The 26,778-nt window shown below is 44.2% G+C and overlaps 2 protein-coding genes across 5 annotated transcripts in view; one reads left to right on the forward strand and one right to left on the reverse strand.

Annotated features, from left to right (window-relative positions):
- The window catches only part of LARP1B (La ribonucleoprotein 1B), a 31,509-nt gene extending 24,069 nt beyond the window's left edge, over positions 1-7,440 (forward strand). For 2 of the 4 annotated variants that reach the window (XM_069855220.1, XM_069855217.1), the window contains exons 12-19: positions 73-187; positions 1,052-1,257; positions 1,934-2,040; positions 2,530-2,690; positions 3,078-3,222; positions 4,393-4,502; positions 4,691-4,818; positions 5,592-7,440. In XM_069855220.1, the coding sequence (XP_069711321.1) occupies positions 73-187; positions 1,052-1,257; positions 1,934-2,040; positions 2,530-2,690; positions 3,078-3,222; positions 4,393-4,502; positions 4,691-4,818; positions 5,592-5,831 (1,212 nt within the window). In that variant the 3' untranslated portion in view covers positions 5,832-7,440. The remainder of the gene's footprint in view (positions 1-72; positions 188-1,051; positions 1,258-1,933; positions 2,041-2,529; positions 2,691-3,077; positions 3,223-4,392; positions 4,503-4,690; positions 4,819-5,591) is intronic. The other 2 variants (XM_069855218.1, XM_069855219.1) reach the window with 2 other exon arrangements.
- A 2,842-nt stretch (positions 7,441-10,282) lies between these two features.
- PGRMC2 (progesterone receptor membrane component 2) lies at positions 10,283-23,486 on the reverse strand. The gene is made up of 3 exons (XM_069855235.1): positions 23,153-23,486; positions 12,261-12,416; positions 10,283-11,515 (listed from the first exon to the last, which is right to left on the reverse strand). Exons 1-3 carry the CDS (start codon positions 23,469-23,471, stop codon positions 11,418-11,420), a joined length of 573 nt encoding a protein of 190 aa, XP_069711336.1. The 5' UTR covers positions 23,472-23,486; the 3' UTR covers positions 10,283-11,417.
- Positions 23,487-26,778: the final 3,292 nt, after the last annotated feature.

Here is a 26,778-nt window from a genome sequence, read left to right on the forward strand (position 1 = left end):
GAACTTCCCATGTTTATCAGGATGCTAACTATTATCGTGCTTTGCATTTACAATTTGCTTTCTCTAATTCAGCAAGAGATTGAGAACTTTAGGAAGCTAAATCTCATCAGTAAGGAAGAATTTGATGGTCTTGTACCAGAACTAGTTGCTGGTCCAACCCAAGAAGTTCCTGCAGGGTTACAGAAAGGTAAGTGATACATACTTGTTCTTAGAAGCTCTATAATAAAGAACAATTTTGTAGGTGTTTTAACTCTTTCTGCCTGTGTAATAGTTTGATTTTGGTTCAGTCAGCAGTCTGAGGGGCTTTTTCTTTGCTAACTTCTCAAATTGTCAGCTATTCTTTAGTAGCGTGGTTTCCACGGAATTAGAAGAAGCTAATGTGAGTACTTTCCAGGATGTATGCGAGTATCAAAAAGGCAGTGTTCTGTTTTATTGGCACCGTATGCCAGCACTAGGTGCTTTTTGTGGAACCTTACGTTGACAATGTATAAAGTAATAGCTAATGATGTTAGGAAACATTTTCTAGAAACCAATATTTTTATGGGAAATGGCGACAGAACGAAGTGAGATCAGAAAAGCTTTCCACTTGTATCATAACCTTACTGAGCAGTCGCAATGTCCAAGTCTTATCGTCCGAGGTATTTCTGATCTAGTGGCATTGTCAGCATTTACTAGAATATGTGCTAAGTGCATGTTTAAAATAGCTGAGGAAAACCACCTCACTAAAGCCACCACCTCACCAAAAAGCAAGAACGTGGTTACGCTTTCACCAGTGTTTCTTTTCCTTTACTTTGCTAGGGTAAATATACAGGTAAGAAAGAAGCAGGTTTACATTTTCTAGCAAAGATGTGCTTGAAGCGTTATTTCATAGTTTTGAGCAGTTTGTGCTGCTTCTACACTGAGTGCTTTTGTTAATTTGATTTTCCTTTGGGGATGATGTAGTTCACTTGGAGTGAAAGAGGTCTTTAAGATTCTAAATACTACAGAAGTTTCGTCTTTGAAATGTTAAGATTCTCTTGAAAATGAATGTTCTCTTCCGTCTAAAATTTAGCAGAAGAGCTGGCTCGGAATTTGCTAAGTATTGAAGTACCTCCAACAGCAGCAACAGCTCGATCACTGCCAACAGCAGTTCCAGATTCCCCCCGTGTTTACCCTGGCTTCACCCTACGAACACCTCGTACCCCACGGCTACAGGATCCCAACAAAACACCCAGGTTCTACCCTGTTGTTAAAGAAGCACGATCCATTGATATAAAGGTAAATGGAAAGGTGTAATGTTTTTTTAAAACCAGAGGAAGCCTACACAACTCGTGTCTGTCCATATGATTTAATCATAGAATCGTAGAATGGTTTGGGTTGGAAGGGACCTTAAAGATCATCCAATTCCAACCCCCTACCATGGGCAGGGACGCCTCCCACTGGATCAGGTTGCTCCAAGCCCCATCCAACCTGGCCTTGAACACCTCCAGGGATGGGGCAGCCACAACTTCCCTGGGCAACCTGTGTCAGTGCCTCACCACCCTCACAGAGAAACATTTCTTCCTAATGTCTAATCTAAATCTTCCCCTCTTTCAGTTTAAAAACAATTCCCCTTCATCCTATCATTGCACTTCCTGATAAAGAGCCCCTCCCTAAAAGTGCAATTCTAGTACTTTTTTATTTTGTATCTTGAAAAGATTTACCGTGTTAGTTTTTTTATTTCTATAAAATGTTTTCTGAGTTTTCCCTGTAACATTTCTTAGAAGTTCTTTCTGCAAAAGTGTAATGTCTACAGATTTTTTCTTTTATTACATAAAAGTAACCTGTAGGTTATTTGAAGCTGGATCATTGTGACTTGATGTGTTCGAGTAGAGAATGTTTAAAACTTTGTTTTAAGAGGAAGAGAATAAGTGAAATCAAACTAGGGAAATAAATCCTTCATTTACTTTCTTAGACACCCAGAAAAAGAAAAACACGACACAGTACGAATCCTCCCTTAGAATGCCACGTCGGTTGGGTGATGGATTCCAGAGACCACAGGCCAAGATCCTCCTCTGTGAGGTAATTTTCTTTTCATCATAGAAAATTTGTTTGCATTGTCATTAGGTTTTCGGTGCTAATGGAGAAATAAGCTGTGATAAAAGACAATTTATAAACACAGTGGAAGCAAGAAAAGAGCAGTCAAGACAGAAACATAGAATACAAAGATCTCTGGAAGTAAGCTAGCTTGACTATGTTCACAGCTTTGTTTGTTGATCCATGATATGGTAGCAGTAATATAACTTGGGGTATGTTCACTTCAGTGATTGTGCCTTTAAGTGGTCATTTAAAACCAAGCACTGCAGTAATGTTTAATTTTCATCATCCAGAACCTCCTGGGCTTTGATATATTAGCACAGAATCTGATTTTCTTGAGATTGCACCCAAAACCAGATGACTGAACCCCAGGCTATCAGGTGACTGTACCACCCTAACAGCTCTTGTGCAGAGTAGAATGGCTGAAAACTCTGTCTGTAGTAAAGTGCTGAAATGTGTTTGTTTTTTCTTCAGCAGTTCCAATGCTTCACCTTCTGAAGGAGCTCCGCTAGCAGGAAGTTATGGATGTACCCCAAATTCTCTTCCGAAATTTCAGCATCCCTCTCATGAGCTGTTAAAGGAAAATGGCTTTACTCAACAGGTCTACCACAAATATCGTCGAAGGTGTCTAATAGGTAAGTCCCTAAATGCGCTTCCTAAAAGGTAGAAGTTCCCAGCTGCCATCTGATACTGGTTCTCTCCACGTTGTTCCTCATCTTTTGTTCTTCTTGGGAAAGGAAAGCAAAACTTATTTGATGCTTCTAATTTGCAAACTCCGCTTTCAATTTACCTTTACATTCCCTGACAAAAAAATTACCCTCAAATTTAAATTTAAGTTACTGGGAAATCTTGTGTGTGCATTACTGATGGAATAGCACTTGAAAAGGTTCTGCTGAAAAACTAAAAATAGCTTTTTTTTCTTCCCCTCTTTTTCTTTCCTCTCCTGCTTTCTTCTTCTTTCTTCTTAACCCCCTGCTATCTTCTTCTTTCTTTCCCTCCTGCTTTCTTCTTCTTTCTTCCAGAGAGGAAGCGGTTGGGAATTGGCCAGTCCCAAGAAATGAACACACTTTTTCGTTTCTGGTCCTTTTTTCTGAGAGATCACTTTAACAAGAACATGTATGAAGAATTCAAACAGCTTGCTCTAGAGGATGCAAAAGAACACTACAGGTAATTGCTTTTTCTTAGAAGCTCAAATCTTTTGAGGTCTTCCCATTCTTTTTAATGATTGTGAAGTTTATGTATATCTGAAGTGAACCATTTTTGATTGGCTTTGACTCTTGGTACATCTTGGTACAGTAGCAGTCTGTAGAGATTATTTTAATACCAAAAACCTGTTTGTACGTATTATGATTTGCAGATAAATAGCTAAATGTGCAGCTTTTCCTGACTTTTAATTGGCCCTGTATTCTACAAAATCCTGTTGCTTGTTGTCCGTGATACTAACGCTCCCGAGATTCTTCCTTCCATAGGTGAAGACATTCTTAACCTCATTAAACCTGTTCCAACTGCTTCTTGCCTTACAAAAATACTTAGAATACTTATGATCACTTAGAAAAAGTGCTACCCCTTTAGCTTTTTGGTATTATTCCTTTCCCCCAGTTCCCCTCACCTCTATTTCCCTTAGACAAAGAGACGAAGTGTTTTGAATGCCAAGTGAGGACGTACTAGCTCTGAAAATCCTGAAGTTTGGATACATTGGCTGAGACTGCAGAGGAGTAATCCCTAGGGTGCAGGAGAGGCTTGAATAATTTATCGTGTCTCTGCTTTGCGCTCTCTTGATGCTCTGTGATTATCCAACTACTGTTTACAAAGGCTTTTAGTGATAGGATGAGGGAGAGCGGGTAGAAATGGAGAGGGGAAGATTTAGATTAGACATAAGGAGGCACTGGCACAGGTTGTTCAAGGAAGTTGTGGATGTCCCTTCCCTGGAGGTGTTAAAGGCCAGGTTGGATGGGGCTTGGAGCAGCCTGGTCTGGTGGGAGGTGTCTCTGCCCATGGCAGGGGGGTTGGATGTTGAAACAGCAGACTGAAAAGCACGTGAAAGCATTTCTTTCCTTTTTGCACCAATGTGTGGTGTCTGTTGTTCATCACTTGAAACCGTGGCACAAACCTGATTTTCCTAAGTCAGTTTTGAGTATTTGTGAAGATGGTTGATTTCGATTATTTGTGAAGATGTGTCACAACAATAAGTTGATAAAAATTGAAAAGGAAGTGGGTTTTATGAGCAGGGTAAAATGAAACTACGCCAGTTAAATGCAAGGAGAGACTGAAAACTTGGATCCTCCAGAGGAATGAGGAGCCTATGTATAAGATTTTCATATCTCTGTTCTTTTACAGGTACGGATTGGAATGCTTGTTTAGATTTTACAGCTATGGCCTAGAAAAGAAATTCAGGCAAGAAATATTTGAGGATTTCCAGGAGGAAACAAAGCGAGACTACGAAGCTGGTAATTATCCTAGGCCAGTCACTGTAACTTTAGCTGGGAGATAATCCCAACTCTAATCCATGAGCAGCTTTTGTTCATGTTCCTTTTATCTTACAGTTCTCTTAAACGTATAGTTACCTGTGAATAACTAAGTTTTTAATGAGATGGGATCTTTGTTGATTGGTAAAATTATCTTTCTCTATGATTAGGTCAGCTGTATGGACTGGAAAAATTTTGGGCTTATCTAAAATATTCTCAGCACAAGATTCCAACCATTGACCCCAAACTGCAAGAATACCTTAGTAAATTTAAGAGACTGGAGGACTTCAGAGTGGATGTGAGTTTCAATACCTATTTTAAATAAATATTTGGTGTATCAATATATTTTACTGCAAGGTAAACTGAGAATAGTGCTTATTTTCACAAAAGAAGCAGCTTCACAAATCCTGTCAATGACTAGAAAAAGTGTGATAAAAAGCTGAATTCACATGAAAAATGCAGTTTTATTCTAGATAATCTTTTTCAAACTGAAGTGCGGTGGCTCAAATGTAAGAAGTGTTGACCCGTTTTCACTGTGTAATGGAATAAATGGCAAAACCCAGCTTGTTTATCATCTGGCAAGGCTGATGACTTCTATACCATTTAAGAATTTAGCGATGAATTAATGTCCAGCAGGCATTTCTAAATGAACTGTGACAGGCATTGTCCTTGCTGAGCCATTGTATGCCGAATGCAATCCATCCTTCCTGTAGAACGCTGAATTCTTAAACTGTGTGATTCCGGAATGCAGCGCTGCCGTGCTTTTCAGAACCAGGTTAGGGTGCACTGCATTTACATCAACTTCTGTAGTCTATAATTATCTATATAATGTACATTCTATAATTTTCTATGCGTTGTGGCAAACTTTTCAACAGTAAAGATGAAATAAGACTGTTTTAAGTCCTTCACGTGCCAATGCTTCTAGCTGAACAGCCAGGAAAGCTTTGGAATATCATCAGTGAGTTGTGAATAACGAAGATCGCTAGGCCTAAGCGCTGGCCTGGTTCTGGAATGCTCCATCTTTTTGAGATCCTTTAAAACCTGTAACAATTTGCCAATGTTTGTTTTCAGCCTCCTATTAGTGAAGAATCTGGCAGAAAGAGACCGGTTGCTGCAAGGGGTGAGGATTTGGGTCATCGCAGACATCAATCTAATTCTTCCAAAACACTTCTTGCCACCAAACCCATGGCTGCCTGTCAGTCCCAGACACCGGGAAATGTTACCAATGGGAATATTGTGCAAGCGTCCCTAGGCCACGCCGGTGCTGCCACGAAACCTATAGAAAACAATGTGCTGGAAAAATCGACTTAAAACGAGCTTGCCACCCCCCTTGAGAATCGACTTTTACACCACACTCATAATTTGGAGATCTTCAAAGCAAGCCCATCTGACACCCGATTACAAACGTATGGGAAGACAAAGGCTGGATTCTCTTTTTCACAGGATTTAGTTCCAAAACACTTACCCTAGGAGAGTTGCTCTTGGTTTTGGGATCATCAGAAGGGATCCTAGGGGGAAGATTCTTTGGCTTCAGTATTGCTTTCCTCAAGCTTTTGTTTACAAAGAACTGCATTCCTTGCATATGCAAAAAAAAATACTTTGGGGGATGCCTTACATTTCAGCTCACGTTTCTTTAAAAGTTACAACATACCCACGCTATTTACTGTGCTTTCTTTAACTGGATTTTCTTAACATTTGTATTTTACCAAAGCAAAAAAGAATTACGTGTAGAACCTTAAATGCAAAGGGAGGATCCGTGGGATTGGTTTGCTCATGAATCTAACTCTTAAAAAATATGATTTTGTGCTAACGCACGCTTGAGAATGTGCAGCTACCCATGAAACTGCATTTCTGAATTCTATTTAAAGACATAGTTTCTATTTTTTTCAGGGTCTCTATAGTTAGTATTTTATTGAGTATGGAGTTTGAGTGGGCATAACTGGGATCGTTTCACAGGTGTTTCCTTCAGTACTGGTTCCTGATAACTCGAGCGACAGAAAAATGCAGGGGCAAATGGATTTGTTGATTTCATAGTGTCTTAAATTAACATGACAGTATCTAGAGTTTGTTAAAATAGCAAATTATTCAAATTGTTCTCAGTCTGAGACGTCTTCATTTGAGAGGCATCATTTTTAAATTTTTTTCTCCGTGTTTCAAGTAATAAAAATGAGTTTGGAGGGAAACAAAGTATTCCTTGTACATTTTTTTTTTGCTTTATTTTGCAATATCTGAATGAAGTTGTGCTAAGCCTAAATAATTTCAAACCGGTTTAAACACAATTTCACTGAAATATGAGTTATTCAAATACAAATCCATTTCTGTGGCTGAAAGATGGGGATGCTTATATCCTGTGATTTATTAACTTAATTCCTTTGTTTTTAAAGACTCAGAAAGAAGTGAGCGGGTAACTTACTTCTTCTGAGAGCAGGTGAGAAGAATTTTAAGCTTTTTGTTAACTGCAGAAAAGACCTCGGTTAATGCTTAAAAAGTTACGTCTCACACGAATGCCTTAATCCGTTAAGGTGCCCTGCCTGCACAACCACCTGTGGGGTTTTAAACCGGTATCAGATCTCAGAGGTTATAACAAGTCCATTAATTTTTCAGTCCTTGTCTTGTGAATCTCAGTGAAACAAACCATGAACATTGGCAGAGTGAAGAAGTGTCTGGTGGTTGTGGCCTTCCCACCAGTTAATGCAACCTCAGTATGAGATGGAGCCGTTCGTAAGTGGCTTGTTCAAAATGAATTTAAACCAACACGTACCGATATTTGAAGTAATCTCCTATAAATATGCTGAAGTGACACATCTCGCCCCTGTGTTTGATCCATGCCTTTTGCTAGCCAAGAAAATGATGCGAATGTAAATTTGGATTGAAATTGTATATACAAAGTAGCAGATTAAAGATATTTCCTTTCACTTTTTCATTGGAAAATGTGCAGATTGAGCTTTCAGTGTGTATAATGTTGTGATATCTTGACAAATTTTATAAAAACAAAAAACCCTAATACCGTTGTATATCAACTTTTTTCTCTCAAAGCGTGAAGAAAAGCAGCTTGAAAGAGTGTAAGGCTGTACATTTGCACGTGAATTTCTGTTGCTTCCAGTGCACTAAGGCGTCGGGGAAACCCAGCCCCTTGAAGGCTGAAGTGGTTCTTAGAAGGTGAGCCAGCTTTCTTCAAGTTCAAATTGTTTTTTATTTTTTTTTTCATATCACTGGGTAGTTGTCAGAGAAGTGTCAGGTGAGTGATAAATAGGTCTGAAAGCAAAGACAGTGAATAATTCAGGTGCTGGCTGTCCTTGCTGCCCTCGCTACGGCTGGTTGCTCAGGCAGCGTCCCTTTATTTCGATAGACAAAAGCCAACACAAGTTCAGCCACAGCTCTTTCGGGAATGCCCACTTCCACTTCCCATGGGCTTGGACCTTCCGCAGACAGGTGGACAAAATGATACTTCCATTACTGCAGGTTCCACACTGAGCTGAGAACAAACCTCCTGAATTTCAGACTAAACACTGAAGACACTGGCTGAGCAGCTTGTTTCTCTGTAGGTTTATGGGGGTGAATCACGTTTCCATACCTGGCCTACCTGTTGCACAGCCATAAATTTGTTGTGCACACGCACATACCTTTCAGCATCCTCTCTGGATGGGTTTTTAGGTCCATTCAGCACTGGTGTAATCTGAAGGAATTAGGAAAATTAGGGCTACGAGGATGATCTGAGAGCTGGAGCACCTCTGCTATGAGGACAGGCTGAGAGAGTTGGGATTGTTCAGCCTGGAGAAGAGAAGGCTCTGAGGAGACCTTAGAGCAGCTTCCAGTCCTGACAGGGCTGCAGGAAGGCTGGGGAGGGGCTTGTAACAAGGGCGTGGAGTGATAGGACAAGGGGGAATGGCTTTAAATTGGAAGAGGGAAGGTTTAGACTAGACATGAGGAAGAAATTCTAGCTGAGGGTGGTGAGGCCCTGGCCCAGGTTGCCCGGGGAAGCTGTGGCTGCCCCATCCCTGGAGGTGTTCAAGGCCAGGTTGGATGACGCTTCGAGCACCCTGGCAGGGGGGAGCTGGATAGGCTTTAAGCTCCCTTCCAACCTAAACCACTCTGTGATTCTAAACCTTTTCTTTTGTCATGCTTAAAATATTGGGTTCTAAAGGGATTTTAAAAAGGAAGGAAGACTTGGAAAGGCTCTTCTTCCTGTTGGAGAGCAGATAATCTTTTCCTATAAGGAACAGCAGTGGCCTGTCTGTGTGACCGATGCTCCTGGAGTTTGGGTGATGTGGGTTTCTGTGGGAGATAAACCACTGGAATGAACAGAGACCGGTTTGCATTCACAGTAGCCTCTGCCCCGCAGACTTTGCCTCAGGCATTGCTGCCGTGCTGAGGTGACAAACTCCACCCCCACGGCCAGTCCCAGACAGAGGAGATGAAGCCTGAGCCCATGTTCTTTACCTGACAAGTCCCACAGCTCTGGCAGGCTGCAGCCATAACCTTAAAGCTTTCTTCTCTGCTGGCTTGCGCCTAGAGTTTGGGTTTCTCGGGGAAGGGATGCAGTTCCCTTTGCAAACAGTTCCACAGCAGCAAACAGACCAACCCCCACGCCTAAGCACACGAGGGACTGCAGGCTTTAACATAAGGAGTTATTGCTGTAGGACCTGAGTAACAAGAAAAGTCAGAGTACGACTTACAAGGCAATGTTTTAAAGGAATTTCATTATCTCTGTTACCAGTTCTGAGGTGGTGCCGTGGTTTGTACCTTCCATGCTGGTCTGCTGAGGTTTCTTTTTAGTAAAAAAAGAATCAATCCTGCCTTTAACTATGTAAAAGCAAAGGAGAGCGACTTCCCTCCTGTGAACTGGGGCCGGAGTCAGCCCTGAGAAACGGAGTTTTTATATAAACAATAATCGACTGCTTGTGGTCAAGTGACAAATCCAGACTTGCCACCAGAGCTTCACCCCTCCAGAAGGCTTTATTCTTGGCTGCTTATGGTATGGAGGCTTGCCCAGTTACCTTGAAAATGGGATGGATCAGTAAAAGATGATTCCAGAGAAGAGCAACGAAGCTGGTGAAGGGGCTGGAGAACAGGCCTTATGAGGAGCGGCTGAGAGAGCTGGGGGTGTTTAGCCTGGAGAAGAGGAGGCTGAGGGGAGACCTCATTGCTCTCTACAACTACCTGAAAGGAGGTTGTAGAGAGTAGGGTGCTGGGCTCTTCTCCCAGGTGACAGGGGACAGGACAAGAGGGAATGGCCTCAAGCTCTGCCAGGGGAGATTTAGGCTGGACATTAGGAAAAAATTCTTCACAGAAAGGGTCATTGGGCACTGGAACAGGCTGCCCAGGGAGGTGGTTGATTCACCTTCCCTGGAGGTGTTTAAGGCACGGGTGGACGAGGCGCTGAGGGGCATGGGTTAGTGTTTGATAGGAATGGTTGGACTCGATGATCCGGTGGGTCTCTTCCAACCTGGTGATTCTATGATTCTATGATTTCGCCACTGCGCTCATACCCATGTCCAGATCTCCCGTGTTCCTGTCCCGTTACTGCCGCGAGTATACAATTTCCTAGAATGCTGCTCCTTTATCTGCACTGGAGTAGGTTTATTGTCTTAAATATCACTTACCTGAGTAAGTCTTTAAGATTCTTCAAAAGCCGGGTCTTGAAAGGAAAAATAGCACCCTGAGAGCAAGTATTGATAACGGCGGATGTTTCGTATCCAAGACTTCTTCCCCTTTCCTTGTATTCCGCTGTCCTCCAGCTCTGCTCAAGGGCGTCTACACAAAGTCCGACAGCAGCGTTGGTATTGTACATGCTTTATTAAAATGGTACTCGTATTTACAATATCTGCAGAAACAATCCCTCCCGCGTCTTGCACTCAGATAGACACGCACACACACACACGCGCGCACGCCCCTTCGCTCTACAGGGCTGTGAAGGCTACGCTCCCAAAAGTTAGGCAGCTTCTGGAAGAGGAGGAAGGGTGACTTCTTTTGTGTGTTTGTAATTACTTAAAAAGAAGCATGGGAGTATGCGTTTGGCCATCACAATGCTAATTTAAGTATATGTAGTATTAACATATGGCAGTAACACTGAGTATTCCTCTTTTACATTCTATACACAGAATGACATCAAGGTTTTCCAGTCGACAGAACATTCTAACTTCAGTCTCAATGCTGCTTGTAGTGACTATGAAACCATATTTTTGGGGCTGTCCCTTAAAACAATTCAAGTCTATGTAAGCGAAATAAGGCACAATTAATATTTTATTTGATTTAGAGGATGGGAAAAGGGGGGGGAGGCAGGCTTCAGATCATAGTCGTTGCAGAGTAAACAATTCTACCCAATCCTTTTGAGGAAGGGATGAATTTTACTCCCATCCTATTCTACACGGACTTCTCTTAGAGAACTGAAGTATTCTGTGAGGGCTACCAACGCCCGTATACAATGAAAAACTGGAAATTCACATTTTAACACCAGTTTCGGTCGGCTAATGTACTGAGACTGATGTGCATGAGTACGTCTGTCTTTAATGCTGAAGGAGAAGAAGGACAACATACATGACTCAAACCTTGCACTGAACTTGAAGACTCACGTCTTTGAGAGAACTTGCAATATAAACTATTTGAAGGCTTCAACTTACGATAAAAAGGAATAGCGGTTTTGCCTTTAAATCCCTGGCCCCTCTTCACTAACGAAAACCTAACCAGACATTACAAATAAACTGCAACAAAAAGTATGGCAGAACAAATAATGTCTAGTAGTCAAATCTTCATTTGTGAGTGTATTATTTTCCTTGTACAAAACCTGTTGAATGTTTTTCGCAGCAGATGAACTGTACCCAAAGATGCAGGACATTCTGTGGTGGGGAATAAGAGGTTGCAGTTCCGAAGGCCCCTGACTTTGGTTGTTTACAAAGTTCATTCCTGTTTAGTGTGATCCTTGGTATCTTCCTCATCTGTGTATTCTGATGGTTCTTCCCCTGGTTTTAGGAGTCTACCTACGTAGTCGTATTTCTCTGAAAAAGATTTATGGTTCTGTTACAATCAAATACAGCTGCATTTGCTTTTTAACCTGCACTGCTGCAAATTCACCTGTTCTTCTGCACTCTAAGGTTCTGAACCTGAGTCACTGAAACTGCAATTTATCAGCAAGCTCAGCCTTCTAAAACAATCTTTCTGCCACTGATGCTCCCTACTTTCTCTACTCTGAGTACTTTGTTTCAACTTTCCCACAGCTCCTTGGGCAAGATTTATCACACAGTGGCTGAAAATGCTGCTATTAAAACCAGCACAAATTCCCTCACGTTGTTTTGATGTCAATTAATGTGAAAAATTACTCCTCCCCCCTCCAGAGGCATCCTTTCATACTTCTGAGAAATTACTGCAAGACAAACTTATTCAACCCTTCATGCCAAATTTAACTCGTAGTCCTAATCATAATTCCATGGCATCCAACAACCCGGGAGCAGGAATTCCATCAGCAAAGCTACGCTGAGATTCAGGAGTGAGATTATGTGCTGAAGAGAGGGGAACAACATGCTTGCATAGAGGTAAAAGGTTGAAAACACTATAGTGGAAATATAGTGGAATCCTCTCTATGGAAGAAAGGCCTGAAATCCCAGGTGTTTTCCTAAGAAAGTTACGCTGCATTATTAATGTTACTGTCAACATCTCTTCAAAAGCTGCCCCAAACCCAAATCAGTCATTTTTATTAAAAGCATTTCTTCAAGCTATAGATGTGCTGCTCATTTGAGAATTTACCTTTAAATTGCATTTCCCACTCTCTTACACTTTCCATCTGTACAGCATTTAAGTCCGATAGGTCATCGTATTCATCTCTGAGTGCATCTTTATCTAGACAGAAAGTTGCCAGTCCCCTGGAGGCATCTCTGCCTGCAAATATTCCGTATGGACCATCTGAAAACAAAAAGACAAAGTCGATACCTTCAGGTCTTTGCTTAAGATGACCAACCTCAGCTCTTTACGCAGTCTGCCCAAGCCATACGTTAAACTTCTGCAGTGACAGGAAGAGCAGTCGCTCCAACTCCACGGCTGTTTGACATTCAGCAGCACTGCAGTTTAATCTTAACTATCACTAGGAGATAAAGTCTGCCCACAGATGCAGAACCTGGAAAATAGCTTTGAAGGGATATCTGGAAAAATCCCTGTCATTTGATGGAGGTCAGTTGAGGTGAATTCCAAAGGGACTGGAGGCTGGAAATCAGAAGAAGTGGGTTTTGTGCTTTTTGACTGATGCAAGGCAGCACAGATATGTAACATTTTGAGTGATGACTGTCAAATAAATATGATTACAAAGAGACTTGCAAACTAACAGCTTTCTGGCTTTCCCAACTTTCAATCCATCTAAAGAACTTCAAGCGTATTGTTATTGTTAGATTTTCTTCACCTAAAAGCAAATACCTTAATTCAGCTCAAATAAAAAAAAAAAAAGAAACCAAAACAACACTTCACATTTTTCTGCGTGAACTGCAGCAGGTAAAGCAATGGGAAAATGCCCAAGGCATTATACAGAGCAGTCACTACTTGAAGATAAATAGGCCAGCACCCTTCTGTAGCTGACCTCTTGGAAGACAACAGTGGCAGCACCCAGGGGCAAGAATGAACACAAGCAAGTGGCAACACACTGTCCTTCACCCCCTCTATTGCCTGCTGGAGCACCTCAGGCCTCTCTGCACCAGGACAAGCTTGCCAAGAGGCTGGCTTCCTCCCAAGCCACTTGCTGCAGCCACCACACCGATCTGCTCTTGCTGGGCATTGACTTCAGGGATGAGACAGAGGCTGAATGCAGCAGGAACTTGTGAGGCAAGGAACCCGAGTACCATACGGATTAGAAGAAACTACATTCTCACAGAACTGGTGTCGTTTCTCCACCCCAGCATTGTGAGCTGCTTACAGTCAAACCTGAGAACAGACGGGTGTCTCGTGTGCCAAAGACAATTCCCCTATCTCTCTGGAAACAAACCAACAGATTGGAAAGCAACATTGCACAAGTAGACATCAGAGAACGCTACCAACCTGAAGCTTGCACTGTGCAAATCTGGCTGTAAGAGACAACCGTGTCAATTAACAGCATCTCTATGCCTGTCCTTTTCGATATTTAGCTCCAGGAACAGCATTCACAGTAACTGCCTCTGTGATCAGGGACTACGTTTATGCTGCCTGAGAGAAACAAAGTCAAGAGGGCTTGCAAACTCTTATTTTTCCTGTCTCTATACCGAATTAAATGTTTATTTGAAAAACAGGATTCAGAGATTGAAATCAATCCTGTATCAAGGTACTTAATCTACGCATTTTGCACGCTCCGTCACTTCCCACCAAACAGGTAAGAGGCAACGATGGCCATCGACTGCAACATAACACAGGGCTTCTTCAAACAAAAAGATTTGCTTCACTCTAAAACACCTGTTGTTCAAGTGCTGTAGGTTTCTGTGTTCTGAACGAAGAATACAGCGGCTATAAACAGATCTTTACAAAGACCACACACAATCTGTAAATCCTTAAAAGCAATTATAAATTGCTATATAACCTCCCCACCAACAGTATTTTGTCCCCAGTTTTTCCTTTCTCTGAAGTGTTTAAAACCTGTATTTCCATAAAACCTTTTGCTATTTGCATAATGCACTTCTGAAATTCTGGCTAACCAGAATTAGAGAAGCACACTGTTCCCCTTCCCTTCTGCCCTGCAGTTAGTGCTTTATGGAGTCTGACAGCACCTGCTGAGATGCCACCTCTTCGTCCACCAGCTTGATTCCAATTATTTCTATTAAAAAGATAATTACATTATATTTATCAGCATCAAGCCCTGAACACCCCTACACCTTGATATTATACTTACTTGAAAGTAGGGACGCTTTTAGAATGTATCAGTTCACATGAAGATGCAAAATTTCTACAAACGTAATGTTAGGTGCTGTTACTCCAATATTTTAATTTCGTTTCTAAAATTGAATTTAAATGTTAACATTCCAGCGTGTTTACTACAGAAGGATTCAGGAGTCACAGAGAAACCATCAAGCCAGGTTCCAGCACTCAGCACAACGCTAACAGCGTTAGCTATAAAAAACAGCCTTTGGACTCGGTAGACAGCATCTCAAATTCCCGCTCTGCAAATGTAACTTAGGAATGCGTCCCATTCTTTAATCCTTTACCAAAAGGCAAATATTGAATTATGATTATTTAAAAAGAAGGGCAAGCCTGGCTTCCCCTTACTTGCAGGGTTGCTAAAGCAGAAGTTCAGAGATCTTGGTATGAGCAACCTACTTCAAGACCTGAAGCTTCCATTCAGGTACTTCCACGCAGAAATGAAGCCCAGGATTTCATATTGACAGAGCGTATACAGATCTGGGGGTTTGCTAGAAGCTTGTGTCTATTATTCACTTTTACGTAAATGCTGGTGCAACAGTCTTAAAAACGTATTTTGCACATCAGATTGTGCTGCACTTGGAGAAGCATCCAGGAAGGTGCCAGGAGAGGAAACCCTGGGGAATATAAATATGTGTCAAAAACATGTTCTGACATAGAGACATTAGTGCGATCCTAGATGAATTCCCACAGAGTCCTTTCATGACCCGATGCAATTTACTCTGCAAGCCCTTCTTTTCTTTCCTTTTGTCTGCCTACCTATTTAGACTGGCTCCCGTTCTAAATAATTGACTGCCACGACACGATACACCTACTGGAGAGATCGCAGAGAGAGATGCCATTAGCGTGGACATGTACACCAAATGGATTTTTCAAGAGCCTATCACAAAATTTCTTCTGCTATATCCCAAATTAGCTGTTTCAGTCACACATTTCTTTAAAAAGTCATCCTCCTGCTCCTATTTGGCATCTCAAAACAACAAAAGGAAAGTCAGGGAAGAACCCATTGACACACGTCTGCTACACCTCACTTGGCCACGTGTACCTATGAGCCTTCCAGGAAGGAACTTTGTTCCTTGAAGAATGCATTAAAGCACGCTGCTTCAGAGCCTTTGTTTATTTTAGCGCTGAGACCAAACAGTTATCAAGACTACGTATTTACCTACCTATCTCCACGTCCGTGCAACCACATTAATAGGCAGTGGCCTTTTTCCCTCTCCTCAATCTCCTCAATCACAACTCTACCCTGTATAAAGTCTGCCCTTCTCCAGGCTACAGCGCTGCTACCCACCTCCTGCTACCACCTGCAGGAAGTGCAGATCCTCACTTTCTTCTGAGACGTTCACCTTTATTCACAAATCAACTGGGTAGCTTGAGAATTGGCAAAATTTAAGTCTCTTCAGCCAATAAAAATACCTTTCCAATTCCTGCACTCAAGATTTCTGCATTTCCTAACCCTGTTTGGGTTCTCAACTGAAGATATAATTTCTCTTAACAGGCACCCTAAACAACAGCAGGCAAGGAAAAAATAACTTGAAAGAATTGAGATATGAAGCTGCCCAAACTGGAGTTTTTCTTTGGAAGCACTGCTTCTAGTTACCTGATCCAAAACTGGCTAAACTGGATCTTGTTTCGCTTTGCAGCCGGTTTGGCCAATAATTCTTCCCAGACCTATGCCGGTGTTCAGATTTGAGTAGATATTCTTGGTTATCTGACCCTTTCAGAGCATCCTGGACTGTTTCTCCAAGACCAGGAGTGAAAGTGAACACTGTACACTGACCTTTGGATTGCTCCAGCCGGAGCACCAGATAGCTGCACGTGGACTTTATATCCAATGAGGTGATATTGTAATCCAAGAATTGTATTCATTCTCACAAGACCCATACAAGTTCTTCCAAGAAGCCCCACATGTTAATAAGGTTTAATTTTAGGCCACCTTGAGATTCTTCAAAGAGTCAAAAAGCACTTCTGAGCAATCACCAAATGTGCAAAGCGCACCAGATGTTCTTTGCATCTGTAGGCTCCACACGGCCACTGGAAATAAAGCCCAGTTGTGTCTGAAGTTTAGAAATCCACAGAGAGCATTTCTTAAACTGCAGGCAAGTATGAAGACTGACCTCTCCTTTAATGTGAGTTAAAGGAACAAAGGGAGGCAGACCATGAAATATTGGCAGCTGCACCACTCTGTCATCCACATTTTCCACTCCATATCAAAGTGAAATCTCCAATCTGTTTAAAATTTTCCCTCTGAATCTTAGTTTAATGTTTCATCTTTTATGAGTGAATGAAAGAGCTAGAAATTAGACAAAGCCATTTTGAGATGCAGCTTGAAAGCAGAAGCTTTCGAATAACATTTATCACCGGGAATTCAAGGTGACATAATTTTAACTGTGCTGCTCCAGATTTACATGGAAGGAAAGATGCAGGTCAATTTTAAGTTACAACTTGCACGGAAAGTAAGCGTTCTTAGGACGGCGATCCATAAAGACTACATGCTTAGATGGGAACTGATTAGACAGAACAGAGGGGTCTAAACCTGACTCCTAAGGCACAAGCCCAGAGGGCCTTGCTCTCTCTTCTGCTTCCTTCCTTTTTTTTTTTTTTTTTGGTGGAAAAAGTGCAAGAATAAATGACCCAGTTTCAAGTAACGGGGCAGACCATGAGCACTGCTCGAAGCGCCTGCAGTTTGGGAGTCAGGAGGTTCCTAGAAGACAGCTCCACACTTGAAGAGGACCTAGATTCCCTATCTTGCTTTAGTGAGAAGTGCTCTGGCCACTGGTTCATTCCATAATAAGGCAAGGAATGCTGGCCAGGTTTTTGTAAATGAAGGAGATCTGTATGTCATTAACAATGATGCCATTATCATGGAATAACACATCTTGCTTTGAGCTACCTGCTTGATCAGGCCCCTTAAACCACAAGTGACTGGAGCCTGAATGATTTAAATAGGAACCAGGGATTTAGCCAGACAGACCTTTTATCAAACACAGTTGTTCAGATTTTCAGGAATATATTCAGGAAAAAGGCAAAAAAAAAGACAGACAGTGAGCTGACAGACACACACAGAAAGCAGAAGCAGAGGAGACAGAGTGATGAGTCTTCCTGCACAAAAACATTTTACTATCCCCTGCTGTCCCTGAACACAGACTGAGGGTTTAGAACAATCCCTGCATCCAGTGCCAGGGCACCACTCCCTTTAATCAGAAGTATGGAAACAATCTCTCACCGATACGAATACCTACGCTTTTTTAATTTTACTGCTTCTGGTCAGAATTTGGCTCCTTCATCCAGAAAGACCATTTCTTTCAACAGCTGAGTCCTGGGGTGAGGAACACCTCCCTTACACAGACACCAGAGCGCTGACACACGACAAAAACACAGAGAAGGTACACAGCTTACAGGAAGCACTTCTTTCCCCCCCATCTTATCCTCTGTACTTATCTTTGAACCCCTAGCCTGTTGTGTTCTTAAGATAAGGCCACCCTTAACTGAATTCTCCAGGCACAACGTATACAGTGCCCCTCCTGCAACGCTCCACTCCAGCCATACCCTTGGGAAGGATGTATTGAAAAGCATCAGGGCCAGCTCTGAAACAGAGGCACAATTAAGTTTACAGCGCTTGATTCCAAAGGAAATCTAACAGCATCAGATTATTGTCATACAAATGACAGATAAAAAGACAGCTATTTGATACAGAAGGATTCAATATCAGAAATTGCAGCTCTTTCCTGGACTGGAAATATGAAAAAACCCCAAATTTTCCCTTACACAAAATTAACTACAATGGCTATTTTTGTGAAAGGAACTGCTACTACCTAATCTATTCCTCTTGACAAAGTGGAAAGCAAAAATCTTCACAATGCTTTGAAAAACAAGTAGGATGAGAAATGAGTTGACAGTGACAGCGGCAAAGGAACATCAGGAAATTGATTTTTTTTTAAAATCATGAAACATTAAGAACCAAGGAGTGACATGGAACACTTGTACACACTGGAGTGCACATAATCCTGCTTTGTCATGCTCAAAGCCCTATATTTTTCATAGCTGCACAGAGTATTTGGTAAGTTAATTAAACCTGCCTACAGTATTATCTTGGCATGCCAATCAAAATGCAGCCTAGTAAGATTTGCTGAGCTTATTTTAACTCTTACTATGCCCTTTCATTGACCATTATATTGACCAATATGCTACCAGGAATTGTGATGCAAACAAACATGAAATTAAATGCTGCGATAAAACAGTAAACACTGTTTTTCATTATAAGGACATAAAACCAGCACACGCTAAAGGTATTCATCGTTACTCTTCAAGTCACAAGATGCGATTACAATGAGGAAATGATCCCCAAACAGCTTCTAAGAAATACTGGTTATATGATATTTTTTTTAATAGTGAGCCACTGATTGTTTACTTTATTTCTTATAGGGTTTGTGGGTGATAGTAGAAAAGGTAATTAATTAAAACTAATAAGCAAGCAAAGCATTCTAGGATGCTTACTCATCTGGGCATAAATGGATGTGGCATTTAGCACAACTAAAAGCAAAATGTTGAAAGAACGGATACACGTGAAGGACAGGGGACAATCCCAGGAAGCAGCATTTTGGAAGAGAACTGGGCAAGTTAAGTTTTAAATTAGGAGTTCAATGCAAGCAAAGTGATTTTTGCAGGCACAGTTAAATGTGTGATAGAATCTTTCCTTGTTCTCAGCTAAAATGCGTTAGATGTACCAGAGATGAGTAGGATAACAATGGGATGAGCTGTGGAAGGCTTAAAGAAGACAACATGGGGAAAAACAAAACAGCTGGAAAACTTGTTGATGAAATGTTCAAGAAACTGAAGTTTTCTATCATGGCTGTTTGAAAGGATGACTTGAACAGTCATCTTTATGTAGGTAGGTAGAGGGCTCTTCAGTGAAACAGATTCAAGTACAACAGGATTCAGGAGACACAAACAAGAACAGGAAAGCTTCTAATAAAATCAGAAGCTTGGTGGGTTTTTTAATGGAATCTCGACTGCCAGACAAAACTCTGGACAGTTTCATGCATTTTTAGCCTTCTGCTGCAAGCAGAAAAATAAGGGACACCTTTGCATCCAAGCTACAGTGAATAAAACCCCCAGATCTTATTTTCAAGACAGCGGAAGCCTTCCGAGACAGCCACACTATCCAACACTAACCGGGCGGTCAAGACACACTTCAGATCTGCTGGTGAGCCCTCAGCCAATGCACTTTGCTGCCTTCAAAGCTGAAGCTCTATTTCGCAACAGTATCTTCAACAAAATAAAAGGCTCACAGTCTGAGCCTGCAATGTCAGCAAAGCCGGTCCCCTCAGCTGCTTCTTCTGTTAAACAAAACGTGGCCATGGCTTTGTTGGTTTGTTTCGCTCTTCTCTTGCTGTACTCCAGCTACAAGGCATAAAAGTGCTAACAGAACGGCTGAGGACATCTGGCTGCTCTGACTGAAGACTGTCTGAAAAGGTCTCAACCAGCTGCAGAAGAGTTTTTCCACCTGACTTTTCTCAGATGTTTGAAGGCCTGCAAACCACCTACTAGCTTTTTTCCCTTTTCAGCCACAAAATACTTGTATATTCCCTGATATGCATCTGTATATGGAAACCACATCACCACATTTCAAAAAGTCAACACATTTGGCAGAAAACACACAGCCGATGATGCACAGGTTGAGCAGCACTATCCTAATGCGCATGGTCCCAAGTAAGAGATCTGACAGACAAAGATGATGTCAGTTCTGTTATAAAAAGGCAATCTTTCACCACAGGGGGGGCGAAGCCTTTGTCCCTCTCCACCAAATGCTGGAAGCACAGCTTTAGGGAAACCAGCTGCTGCCAGGTATCAAAAAAGCAGACTGATGTCCTAGAACAGAAAGCTTTAGCTTCCTCACAATAATACACCTCCAGAGGCCTCTACCTATAATCTATAATCTAAATAATCTATCTATAAAACTCTTAACTTTGATACATGAAAGAGTAAATGTTTATAGTTCAGTATTGTTTCATGGAGTAATTTATGAAGCAATCTGTCGACTTACTGGTGCTTTAAGGTTCATGTAGCATTACTTGCATTTTATATCAGCACGTAGGTCTTGGTTTAAAAACCCCAAAAGACAGCAGCAAAAGAACTAGCCCGATTATACATCATGGAAGCTGCAGCACACCAGACTGCACTTTCTTGGCTTTCCTGGTCAATAAACACAATAAGACATGGCAAGGTAGTTCAGATTCCACTGTTAAGTCTTGCAGTACCCAGTCATAGAATCATAGAATAACCAGGTTGGAAGAGACCCACCGGATCATCGAGTCCAACCATTCCTATCAAACACTAACCCATGCCCCTCAGCACCTCGTCCACCTGTGCCTTAAACACCTCCAGGGAAGGTGACTCAACCACCTCCCTGGGCAGCCTCTGCCAGTGCCCAATGACCCTTCTGTGAAAATTTTCTTCCTAATGTCCAGCCTAAACCTCCCCTGGTGGAGCTTGAGGCCATTCCCTCTTGTCCTGTCCCCTCTCACTTGGGAGAAGAGGCCAGCACCCTCCTCTCTCCAACCTCCTTTCAGGTAATTGTAGAGAGCAATGAGGTCTCCCCTCAGCCTCCTCTTCTCCAGGCTAAACACCCCCAGCTCTCTCAGCCGCTCCTCATAAGGCCTGTTCTCCAGCCCCTTCACCAGCTTTGTTGCTCTTCTCTGGACTCGCTCCAGAGCCTCAACATCCTTCTTGTGGTGAGGGGCCCAGAACTGAACACAGGATTCGAGGAGCGGTCTCACCAGTGCTGAGCACAGAGGGAGAATAACCTCCCTGGACCTGCTGGTCACGCCGTTTCTGATCCAAGCCAAGATGCCATTGGCCATCTTGGCCACCTGGGCCACTGCTGGCTCATGTTCAGTCGGCTGTCAACCAACACCCCCAGGTCCCTCTCCTCCAGGCAGCTTCCTAGACAGACTTCTCCCAGTCTGTAGCACTGCATAGGGTTGTTGTGCCCCAAGTGCAGGACCCGGCATTTGGCCTTGTTAAACCTCATGCCATTGGTCTCAGCCCAGCGGTCCAGCCTGTTCAGATCCCTTTGCAGAGCCTCCCTACCCCCCAGCAGATCCACACTTCCACCCAGCTTAGTGTCGTCAGAAAAGCATTTTGATTCAATGATGGCAGTTTCAATTTCTGCAACTGGTAGCAGAGCTGACATCACAAACTTTTTGGTAACAAGACTTACAAAATACTAGCCTAACTGCTTGTCACTTCCCTAGTAAGAACCAAAGACTTGTAACATGTCACTTCTATATTTTTCTTTCCTAACCTAAGATTATAAGCTAATAATAATTACTTAACTTGAGCTGTATCCCAAGGGGTGGAAAATAAAAGCACCCTCTCTCTCTCCTCCACCCTTCACAGAAGGACACTTGCAATAGCTACTATGAAAGCTCCTACATAATTTGGTTTTCCAAACCACCACTGTTTAAGGAACAATATTATCAGCAGTCATAACCCTCATTTCGTTTGGCATCAGATGTGAACACAGTGCTTACTGGTAAGTTTATGTAGCTCATTATTAGGGAATCCTGTTTATTACGAGAAAATATTCTGCAGTTTGACAATCTACAATGTGAATATGACAACATAACATTGCCTTTGAAGCATACTTTTTTGAACCTTTGAAGTATACGTTTCTGCTTCAAGGAACCGTATTGCTGTTGTATCTAGGAGATCGGGTTGATTTCTGCACTTTTCTGAATGGTAGCAACACATCAGTCCCTGAGCTCTCCCTGCTTGCCTCTGTGCTAATTAAAATTCATACCTAATTTGGCATTTGCACCTAAGTAAGCAAGAAGCTGGTTTTTTTTCTCTGTGAGAGCTAGAATGAAGGAAGCATTGCTGAGCTGCACTTAGGAAACCTACTAGAAAAGACAAAAGGGAAAAAAAATAGAAGAATTAAACAATGAACATCCTAGTGACAGGATCAAGGGGAAGATTTAGATTAGACATTAGGAAGAAATTCTTCACACTGAGGATGGCGGACACTGGCACAGGTTGCCCAGGGAAGCTGTGGCTGCCCCATCCCTGGAGGTGTTCAAGGCCAGGTTGGATGGGGCCTTGGGCAGCCTGGGCTGGTGGGAGGTGTCCCTGCCTGTGGGAACAGGAACTGGATGGGCTTTAAGATCCCTTTGAACTTAAGCCATTCCATGATTCTATGACAGGTGGGGAGTGGCCCAGGCCACTCTGCTTATCTCCAGCCTCCTCGTGTGAGAACCTGCTCTGGGGCTCCTTCCTGGCTTTTTTGTGCTCGTTGTTTATTTATAAACCACCTTTCTTCTGTTGGAAGGGAAACAGCAGAAAAAGCGTGGCCTGCATTGAAACAGGTTGCCCAGGTGAAGCTGTGGCTGCCCCCTCCCTGGAGGTGTTCGAGGCCAGGTTGGATGGGGCTGTGAGCAGCCTGGGCTGGTGGGAGGTGTCCCTGCCCAGGGCAGGGGGGCTGGAAGCGGGCGATCTTTAAGGTCCCCTCCACCCCACCAACCGCCCTGCGATTCTACGCTTCTACGACTCAGACTGAGGCAGCTGGAAAGCGGGACGCGTTATGGCAGCCTCACCAGCACCCGGACCCCGCAGGAACGTTTTCTGCGCCGCTGCCCGTGGCAGGGGGGTGCGACTGGCTGTTTTCAGGCCCGTTCCAGCCCACACCCCTCCGTGACCCCACGCAAACCCCGCCGGGCCCGGCCAGGCGCCGGTTTCCCCCCGTCCCTCACCGACCCCGGTCCCCGCCTCACCGGGCCCGTAGAACTTGCTGCCTTTGCTGACGTCGAAGACTTTCCCGTTGACGGCGAGGAGGATGCGGGGCTCGCGGACCCCGTCGAACTCGCGCAGCTGCTCCAGGGTGAAATCGCGCCTCTTCATCCGCGGCAGCGCGGCCGCCGGGCTCTGCCGGCCCCCCGCCCCGCGGCCTCCCCTGGCCGCCCAGCGGGCGTACAGCCGGTAGGCGCCCAGCAGCGCCAGCGCCAGCAGCGCCGCCTGCAGCAGCGCCGAGCCGGCCGCCGCGGCCCCGCCGCGCCCGCTCCCCTCAGTCCTCAGCCGCCCCTCGTCCGCCATCGCTGCCAGCCCAGCGCCCGCCCCCCCCGCGCGCGCGTGCCCGCCCCGCGACGCCGCCGCGCCTCCCATTGGCCGCCCGCCCCGCCGGGCCCCGCCCCCCCCGCCCCGCCGGGATCCGCGGCTTCTCATTGGCTCCCGGAGAGAGGCGGCTTCGTAGCGAGGCCCCGCGCGACGAGGCCGCGCCCCACCCCCTCCGGCGGGCTCGCCCGCCTCTCATTGGTCGCCTGGGGCGGCGAGGCGCTTCCCATTGGCCGGCCGCGCCCTCGCCGCTCGCGCCCCGCCTCCCCGAACGGCCGCGCTCGCGGGAGGAGCCGTTGGCCGCGGCGCGCGTGCGCGGGGCCCTCGGCCCCAGCCCGCGGCGCGTGGCGAGGGCGGGAGGCGCCGCCTCAGGGGCCGCCTCTGAGCGCGCGTGTGCGGGCGGGGGGCGGGCGGAGCAGCGCAGAGGCGCCCCGCAGGGCTCCTTGCGCGCCGTGAAATCGTGGTGATTGCGGTCGTAGAATCAGAATCACTAGGTTGGAAAAGACCTCTTGGATCATCGAGTCCAACCGTTCCTATCTGCCCCTAAACCATGACCCTGAGCACCTCAACTACCCGTCTTTTAAACACCTCCAGGGATGGTGACTCAACCACCTCCCTGGGCAGCCTCTGCCAGTGCCCCATAAGGTGTGAAAAACTTTATATCTAGTCTGAACTTCCCCTGGTGGAGCTTGAGGCTTCTTGTCCCCTGTCACTTGGGAGAAGAGGGCAGCTCCCTCCTCTCCACAACCTCCTTTCAGGTAGTTGTAGAGAGCAATGAGGTCTCCCCTCAGCCTCCTCCAGGCTAAACACCCCCAGCTCTCTCAGCCGCTCCTCATAAGGCCTGTTCTCCAGCCCCTTCACCAGCTTTGTTGCTCTTCTCTGGACTCGCTCCAGAGCCTCAACATCCTTCTTGTGGTGAAGGGCCCAGAACTGAACACAGGATTCAAGAAGCGGTCTCACCAGTGCCGAGTAGAGGGGCAGAATAACCTCCCTGGACCTGCTGGCCATGCCACTTGTGAAGGGGTCGAAGGGCAGCAGTGTCAGCTGCCATGGTGTGGCCGTGTTGTGCAGCTCCCCTTTGGTGGCTACTGAGTGACACGTCTGCCCAGAGCTTTGGCAAGGATGTGGTTTTGCTCCTCGCTCGAGTGAGCTGGAGCCTGCGCCTGAGGCAACAGGGCAGCCAGTCTTGGAGGGAAAGTTTTGGAGGTGGCTCAGAGGACTGCTCTGTGCCACCTCCCTGAAGATAAATACACCCTTCCTGTTTTTTTTGTCAGAAAAGAGGATGATTACAAACAGGCTAATCCCCTCGGATTACTCCTTGTGCTGTGAAATGTAGCAGTGGCAGCACAGAGGTGGCTTTAGTACATCTTGTTAAGTACAGCCTGTGCCCGGGAGTGAGTTTGCTCAGTTATGTGAGGAGAAGGACTTAAAGATTTTATTATTTTAAAGGAGTGGGTGAGTGTACGTAGATATCTCAGTAGGACAGTGCTTTTCTGCAGAGAAGAGAAAGACTCAGGCAGAATTTAGCCCTTCTTGTGAACATGTTCCCTAGCAAATCCAACTGCCTCATCAGATGACACTGAAGAGCTGCTCTACAAATGTGTAACTGGGCCTAGGGAACACAAGCCAGGCTCAGCCACTCTCCCTGCAGTCAGAAATGTGATACAAGGAGTACTTTGGACTTGAGAAACTGCGTTCCATGTAACTGTGCAGGGCTAGAGCATCCCTGCCTAACACCACCAGCCTGAAGAACACCTCACCGTTACAACGTCCTTTTATCTCAACAAGCCACAGCTTGATTTTGGTTAAAAACCATTTTTATCACAGAATCATCACCTGTTTGGATTGTCTGGGCACAGTTATGGTGCAGGTCAGAAAAAGGTAGAGTTGTACTCTTACCTCTGGATTTCTTTCCTCTACAAGTTTAATTGAGAATTTCCACAACATCTTACTATGTTCTCTTAACTTCCTTTGTATTTTAACGATGGATTCAGAAAACAAAAACAAGTAGTAAGGGATACGAAGTACTTTCACCCATCTGCCTACTGTGATCTCATCTCTAACTTCACACAGACTGGCTAGATTATTCTAGACATTTCTTTAGATTTCCCACTGCATGAAGGTGGGCTCTGCTGTGTTCTGGAAGGAATTCTTTTAGAAATCAGTGTGGCTGCTGTAAGTGTTCTAGTCTTCATTTCTGGTTACGCTTGTAAGAGATTATATTGCTACCTGGGCTTGGCTAGGATACTTCAATTTACTTCTGTGAACTTTGGGTCTAGTGCAGCAAAATGGTGGCTAGTTTTGATCCCCAGATAAGAGCTGGAAACCAAGAGGAGTTCCAGGAATGCTCCCTAAAGAAATGCAAGTTTCATTTTCTAAATGAAGGAATTTAAACAGTAGAAAACAGAAAAAGACGTTAGAAATAATACAAGGCAGATAGTAAATATGCAAAGTATACTTGGATTGGAACATTTCCAAACCTAGAAGAAAGAAACCACTGAAAACATGTGGGTTCCAAACTGGTACAGCTCAGACAAGTCCAGATATGAAGTGCCAGGGAAGATAAAATCCCATTGCAGCTGTGTCCACCTTCAGTACCAGAACACCATCACTGGAAGGCAGGTACTCAGGATCTGCTAACTCAAATACGATGAGCAAATGGCTTCCTGTCTTGGGGCAGACTAGTTTCAACTTTTGTCAAATTTTGTTAGTCTGATGCTGCTTTATCTGCCAGAGAAATGCCCCCCCCCCCCCCAGTTTCTCCACTATGTCTTTTTCCAGTGCTTCTTCATCACCTGTCTTTGTTTTCCAAGACAAAAAGTCTGTCCCTACAAAGTATAAAGCTGATGTTCTATAAACTTGCAACTGGTGAAGAGTCCCCAAAAGCATTACTGTGCTGCTTCCACTGTTCTTTCTGTGCACTTATTGGTGGCACTTTTGCCGTGAACAACTCTTTATTTAGATCTAATTGACAGCCAGGTGTCATAGATCCTGAGCCGTGATTGGGGAGCCCAGGTATTGCTAATGTATATAATTGTGAGAGTCAAGGGGGCAGTTGCAGCAACCCTATGAGAGGAGTGAAAGGAGAATCATGTGGTTTGGGTTACCTGTGAAAAATACCTTGGAAGTATCCAAATTCTGAATGACTGCACAGCGAATCGGTTCCTATGGATTTGTTCTGAAGAGCAAGCAAAGGAGTAATGCTTGCATTTCAGGTTTCCCACAAAGAGCATGGTGAGTCCTGGAAAAAACGTATATGAAAGAATATTGCTGAATTTTTTAGAGATTT

This window comes from Phaenicophaeus curvirostris, chromosome 4, assembly GCF_032191515.1.
Source record: "Phaenicophaeus curvirostris isolate KB17595 chromosome 4, BPBGC_Pcur_1.0, whole genome shotgun sequence".
Classification (NCBI taxonomy): domain Eukaryota; kingdom Metazoa; phylum Chordata; class Aves; order Cuculiformes; family Cuculidae; genus Phaenicophaeus; species Phaenicophaeus curvirostris.